Source organism: Mandrillus leucophaeus, unplaced genomic scaffold (genome assembly GCF_000951045.1).
Source record: "Mandrillus leucophaeus isolate KB7577 unplaced genomic scaffold, Mleu.le_1.0 Scaffold249, whole genome shotgun sequence".
In the NCBI taxonomy this organism is placed as follows: Eukaryota; Metazoa; Chordata; class Mammalia; order Primates; family Cercopithecidae; genus Mandrillus; species Mandrillus leucophaeus.
In genome coordinates this window covers 191767-197766 of record NW_012102576.1, presented here as the reverse complement: position 1 = coordinate 197766, position 6000 = coordinate 191767, and the positions used below count along the sequence as shown (strand labels likewise).

At 44.5% G+C, this 6000-nt stretch overlaps 2 protein-coding genes across 6 annotated transcripts in view; one reads left to right on the top strand and one right to left on the bottom strand.

Moving 5' to 3' along the window:
• M6PR (mannose-6-phosphate receptor (cation dependent)) overlaps positions 1–3999 on the top strand; it is a 9666-nt gene extending 5667 nt beyond the window's left edge. The window contains exons 4-7 of one of the 2 annotated variants that reach the window (XM_011983291.1): positions 482–591; positions 857–987; positions 1835–1961; positions 2433–3985. In XM_011983291.1, coding sequence (XP_011838681.1) covers positions 482–591; positions 857–987; positions 1835–1961; positions 2433–2555 — 491 coding nt within the window. In that variant the 3' untranslated portion in view covers positions 2556–3985. Of the gene's footprint in view, positions 1–481; positions 592–856; positions 988–1834; positions 1962–2432 lie in introns of both variants that reach the window. The other variant, XM_011983293.1, reaches the window with a different exon arrangement.
• Positions 2889–6000, bottom strand: part of PHC1 (polyhomeotic homolog 1 (Drosophila)) — a 27055-nt gene continuing 23943 nt past the window's right edge. For 2 of the 4 annotated variants that reach the window (XM_011983295.1, XM_011983296.1), the window contains one exon: positions 2889–5047. In XM_011983295.1, the coding sequence (XP_011838685.1) occupies positions 4893–5047 (155 nt within the window). In that variant the 3' untranslated portion in view covers positions 2889–4892. The remainder of the gene's footprint in view (positions 5048–6000) is intronic. The other 2 variants (XM_011983294.1, XM_011983298.1) reach the window with 1 other exon arrangement.

Below are 6000 nucleotides of genomic sequence, written 5' to 3'. Positions count from 1 at the left end.
TTTTTTTTTTTTTTTTTTGAGATGGAGTCTTGCTCTGCCACCCAGGCTGGAGTGCAGTGGCCGGATCTCAGCTACTGCAAGCTCTGCCTCCCGGGTTCCCGCCATTCTTCTGCCTCAGCCTCTCGAGTAGCTGGGACTACAGTCGCCTGCCACCTCGCCCGGCTAGTTTTTTGTATTTTTTAGTAGAGACGGGGTTTCACCGTGTTAGCCAAGATGGTCTCGATCTCCTGACCTCGTGATCCGCCCGTCTCGGCCTAAGATTATTCTTAAATGAATATCTGATTCTTGTCTTAAGGGAACACAAGTCTTTGTAAGCAAACAAGTTTAGCTTGGCATTTCTGGTGTACCGAGTTCATACTGATGAGGCTTGTTTACTTATAACCAATTGCAATGAATTACTCAATTCCACTCTGCCATACCACCCAGATCTGCCTCTGCTTTTCCCCCACGCCATAGCTCCATTTTCCTTGTCCCTCCTCAGGTAATTGGATCATGCTGATCTATAAAGGGGGTGATGAATATGACAACCACTGTGGCAAGGAGCAGCGTCGTGCAGTGGTGATGATCTCCTGCAATCGACACACCCTAGCGGTGAGGCACCCTGGGTTGTATAAGGCGAGGGAGGAGATTGAAAGGACTGACGTGAGGTGGGGGAGAATATCCAGAGGGGACACAATACATTGGAATGGACATTAGAATACTAGCAGCTCAGTTTCTCTCTGTGTCAGACACGCATCTTCCATGGAAAATAGGCTGCTGAACTAGGAAGGAGCAGGTATTTTGGGGGTTTTTTATTTTGTTGCATAGGAGTCAGAACACTTTACCACCTAAATGTGTTATGCTGTCTCATCATCAGGACAATTTTAACCCTGTGTCTGAGGAGCGGGGCAAAGTCCAAGATTGTTTCTACCTCTTTGAGATGGATAGCAGCCTGGCCTGTTCCCCAGAGATCTCCCACCTCAGTGTGGGTTCTATCTTACTTGTCACGTGAGTATGCCTTATCAGAACAGACCTTCTTTCCTTTTGTTTTTAAGATCAGTAACTATATGGTGGTACATAAGCACAAATTGTACATGTGTATATTATACTGTAATTGATGGGGATGACTTTTTAAATCCTCTGGCTATAAAATAATTCTGCCAGGTCACAGTGGCTCACACCTGTAATCCCAGCACTTTGGGAAGCCAAGGCAGGCGGATCACCTAAGGTCAGGAGTTTGAGACCAGCCTGACCTACATGGTGAAACCCTGTCTCTACTAAAAATACAAAATTAGCCAGCACAGTGGCACACGCCTATAATCCCAGCTACTTGGGAGGCTGAGGCAGTAGAATCACTTGAACCTGCGAGGTGGAGGTTGCCGTGAGCTGAGGTCGCACCGTTGTACTCCAGCCTGGGCAACAAGGGCAAAACTGCATCTCAAAAAAAAAAAAAAAAAAACTGACTCTGCAAGTTTTTTTTAAATGAGATTTAATGTTTAGTTGCCGGTATAGATTTGCATTTGGAGGTGCTTTTTTCCCCTGCTGGAGGACTAGGCAATTTTTATATTATTTCATTCGATTATCAGAACTTTTAGAGAAATGGAATCATATACTTAACGGTGATTATTCTTGGCCATAGAATCACACCCTGTCACACTTTGGGCCTTTGTTTCTCTTGGACTGACAGCACTCTAACTGGTTTTCTAAGAGCTACCAGCCCCCTTTTTCATTTAGTGTCACTACTCATTTTTCCTTTTCAGGGAATGTATCTTAGGAAACAGCTAACAATAAATATAGAGGTTTTCCTGAGTTTTACTAGTTCTCAGTTCTTAAGTCTAGACTTCTTTCTCTACAGGTTTGCGTCACTGGTTGCTGTTTATGTTGTTGGGGGGTTCCTATACCAGCGGCTGGTGGTGGGAGCCAAAGGAATGGAGCAGTTTCCTCACTTAGCCTTCTGGCAGGATCTTGGAAATCTGGTAGCAGTAAGTAACAGGGCAGCTGGTTGAATTTGTAGCCTGCAAACAAGGCTGGGTGACCAACCATCCTGGTCTGCTCACACTGAGGGGGTTCCTGGGACACAGGACATGGAGTGCTAAAACCAGAAAAGTCCCAGTAAACAAGACGGTTGCCCTAGTACAAAGTAGTAAGTGGCATAGCATCTGTTTCTGGCCTTGGTAAGAAATTGCTGAAAGAGCAACACTGTTGATGACCAGGTGGGCTCTTCTAAATCTGATTTAGCTTTTAAGTGGGCCTGGGTGGGAAGAAGGGGAGGCCTAAGAAGAAACTTTTTCTCCTGTTGTCCCAAATTGAATTTAGGCTGATTGTCACATCTTTTAGGTTTTCTCATTATCCCTGTAGAAAACCAATTCTTGCCACATTCCTAGACCATAAGTACATTTTTCTCATAACCTAAAGTTGGATGCTCCAAATTATTTTTTTTTTCTCCCCTACAGGATGGCTGTGACTTTGTCTGCCGTTCTAAACCTCGAAATGTGCCTGCAGCATATCGTGGTGTGGGGGATGACCAGCTGGGGGAGGAGTCAGAAGAAAGGGATGACCATTTATTACCAATGTAGATTGCACTTTATATGTCCAGCCTCTTCCTCAGTCCCCCAAACCAAAGCTACGCAGCCAGATTTCTCAAGCAGTCTCAACTCCAGTCTCTCATCTCACCCTTACTATTGCTCTTGCTTTCCAGTTTGCTTTTGATTTGCATCTTCTCACTAGTAAAACTGCCTTCCCTTTGTTCCTTATTTTCTGTTTTTTCTCTAGAGAGGTACAGTTGTAAGTCAGACTTAATATCACAGGCTTTTGCATTGTCTCTTGACATCACAAGGTACAACAGGCATATGGGCAAAATGGTGTGGCAGGCTCACTGGCCCTTTGTTTTTTAAACACATTTTCACAAGTTTTTGAGACACTGGATTTCTTTAATTAAAAAAAAAAAAATGCCAAGAAACATTATTTATACAGGTTTGATTGCTTTCATGTTGTTATTCTGTACCCTATAGTAGTCTCCATGAGAATCTGGTATTTCTTGCTGCTTGGAACTACTTTGCAGTGATTACTTGGTTGCAGTCCAAGTACTCTCGTTTAGTCTGAGCCTGGAGATGTTCTAGACTTGCTTCTCCCACCTCTGGGATTAGGACAGGAAAAATGTGAAATTTCCCTTTACAGGATTATACGGTACCATCACATCATTTGTGGAAATTGGGGTGACTGTATAGCTGGGATTGGGCCATGGATTGTGGTCTTATCTGTCCACATACAGCCAAAATGCCTATCCAGAAATCCAGTCCACTGGAAAGGAAAATTGGAACTCCTGTGCCACAGGGGTTCCAGAAAAGGGAAGTCACTTTACCTTGCGGTGGTGGGATCCTGATGTCTTTCTTCCATTTGTAGTAAAAGCTGGTAAAGCTTTTCTCACTCCTGGTTCCCTATACCAGTATTTCTAAACGTGTCGCACTTTCTCCACAGGCATGTGGTTTTGACCTTTTTTTCAATCTTCTGGAAAGGGAATGGAAGCAGAAGTGGGACATCGAGGGCTCTGCTGTCCTCTGCGCTGGGTGTGGAATGCTGCTGCACCTGTCCCTTCTGCTGGCTCAGGGAAGTGTCTTCTTGCCCACATTTCTGTGGGGAAAGGTTTTTAATCCTCTGATGCTTCCATCTTCCTGTTTAGGCCATGTGCCCAGAAACCTGGACTGATCTTTCTGTAATAGTGAACCCCTGGGCCACTGAAGAGTAACATGGCTCCACTGGACACAAAAGAGGAATGGAATCAATAGGCAGGGGGCCTTTTCTAAGCCTTAGGAAAAGAAAATGAAACTATTTCATCTTTGGACTTTTCAATACTATTGGAGTGATTTTTTCTTTCTAAACAGGGAAAATAATGTTACAAAAGCATCTTTTTTGTTATTTGTTTGCATCCCTCCCCCCACACCCTGGTGTTTTAAAATGAAGAAAAAAAAAATCACTTTTTGTACAAAAACTCGTAATGATTAAAAAAACAAACAAAACATATTGGCCTAGTCATTTGTGTGAACGTGGGCAAAGACTGGAATACAGTAAGACAACTGAAACCGATTTTCATCCTTTTACTGAGGAAAAAAATATTTAATATTTTTGTTGTATAAGGAAGAGTGCCTAAGGCAGGTACTTATACTCCTGACCTTAGCCCCACGCACTCTGGTTTTATACAGCTATAGGACAGAGCAGAGTTGGAACTGAAAAATAGGGTACAAAATAACAAATTGGAGGGGAACAGTGGGATGCAGAAAGAATGAGCAGCCACATATGCCCCAGTCAAATACTTTTAGTCCCTGCAGCATAAGAAAGATGCCAATCAAGTCTCTACACTGGCTGGGGATCCTGCCGGGAGAAAAGATTCAATCACAAGGGAGTAAGTGACAACAAAGAGAAAACTCTGAGCCACAGCTACACTGGCAGGGGGTGTACCAGATTTTGCTACTTGTGTCACACAAGCTAGAAAAACCCTACCTCTCCCATTGGGCAGGCAACCTAACATTCCACCCAGTTCCTTGCCTTACCATACTATGTATTCCTCCTCTTGGAGAATTAAGACCTGGGCTAAATGCTCCATTCCAGGATAAGGCTGAGCAGTCCTAGTTCACTAGACTGCCTCTTTTATAAAGATTGGATTAAGGTAGGTGGAAATGGTGAGAATTGTAAAGATTTTACAAAATAAAGTAGAACCCAGAGAAAATGTCAAAGCTGCCGCCATGTAGCACCAGCAACCAATTCTTGCATTTCTCTTCCCTGTCTCGGTAATCCCCTACAGAAGGTTACATGATTGGAACAGCTCTTTCTTCCCTGCAAAGTCTCTGCTGGTACCAGGTTATAACCTGGACAGTGGGGAGTGTCTGCCTTAGGCTGGTTTGTGCAACAGGGCCACCTTAGGTCTCCTTGAGGACATTTATCTTGGCGCAGATCTTGAGGGCAGGGCCCAGCTTGATGTTCATGGCACTCATAAGATGTTCTTCTTTAAGTAATAAAAGGGCCTGTCCATCAATCTCCTGTGAGCGAAATTCCTCCGCAATCTCTTGGCAGCCTAGAAGAAATGGTGAGAACACGTAGGTAGTGCCGGATGATAGGAGGAGGGAAACTAAATGAAACTGAGGTCTAGCAATGATTAATTCCAAAGTACTTGTCCTAAATTCAGTAATACGAAGTCAGATGGCAAGCTTTAAAAGGAAAATGAAATTAGAAAGAATTGGCTATTTAAAAAATGGCGCCGGGCACGGTGGCTCAAGCCTGTAATCCCAGCACTTTGGGAGGCCGAGATGGGCGGATCACGAGGTCAGGAGATCGAGACCATCCTGGCTAACCCCGTGAAACCCCGTCTCTACTAAAAAATACAAAAAACTAGCCAGGCGAGGTGGCGGGCGCCTGTAGTCCCAGCTACTCGGGAGGCTGAGGCAGGAGAATGGCGTAAACCCGGGAGGCGGAGCTTGCAGTGAGCTGAGATCCGGCCACTGCACTCCAGCCTGGGCGACAGAGCGAGACTCTGTCTCAAAAAAAAATAAAAAAAAATAAAATAAAAAATGGCAGAGGCTCACACCTGTAATCCCAGCATTTTGGGAGACCAGGGTAGGCAGATCCCTTGAGCCCAGGAGTTGACCATCCTGGGCAACATGGCAAAACCTTGACTCTATAAACACAAAAATTAGCTGGGCATGGTGGTGCATGCCTATAGTCCCAGCTACTTGGGAAACTGAAGCAGGAGGATCATTTGAGCCCAGGATGCAGAGGTTGCAGCGTGCCAAAGTTCATGCCACAGCACTCCAGCCTGGGCAGCAGAGTAAGACTGTCTCAAAACGACAACAACAACAAAGCCACGGTCCAAGACCAAGAAAGGAAAAGCAACTAAATTGTTCAACCACAGAAATAACTTCATTCAAATAGCGTGGAGATGGGAGAAAGCGAGAGAACAAAAAAGCATGTTTTCTTTTATACTGGCAAAAAGATTCTTTGTGATCTTTTTGTTTAAGGGCCCAGAATTGA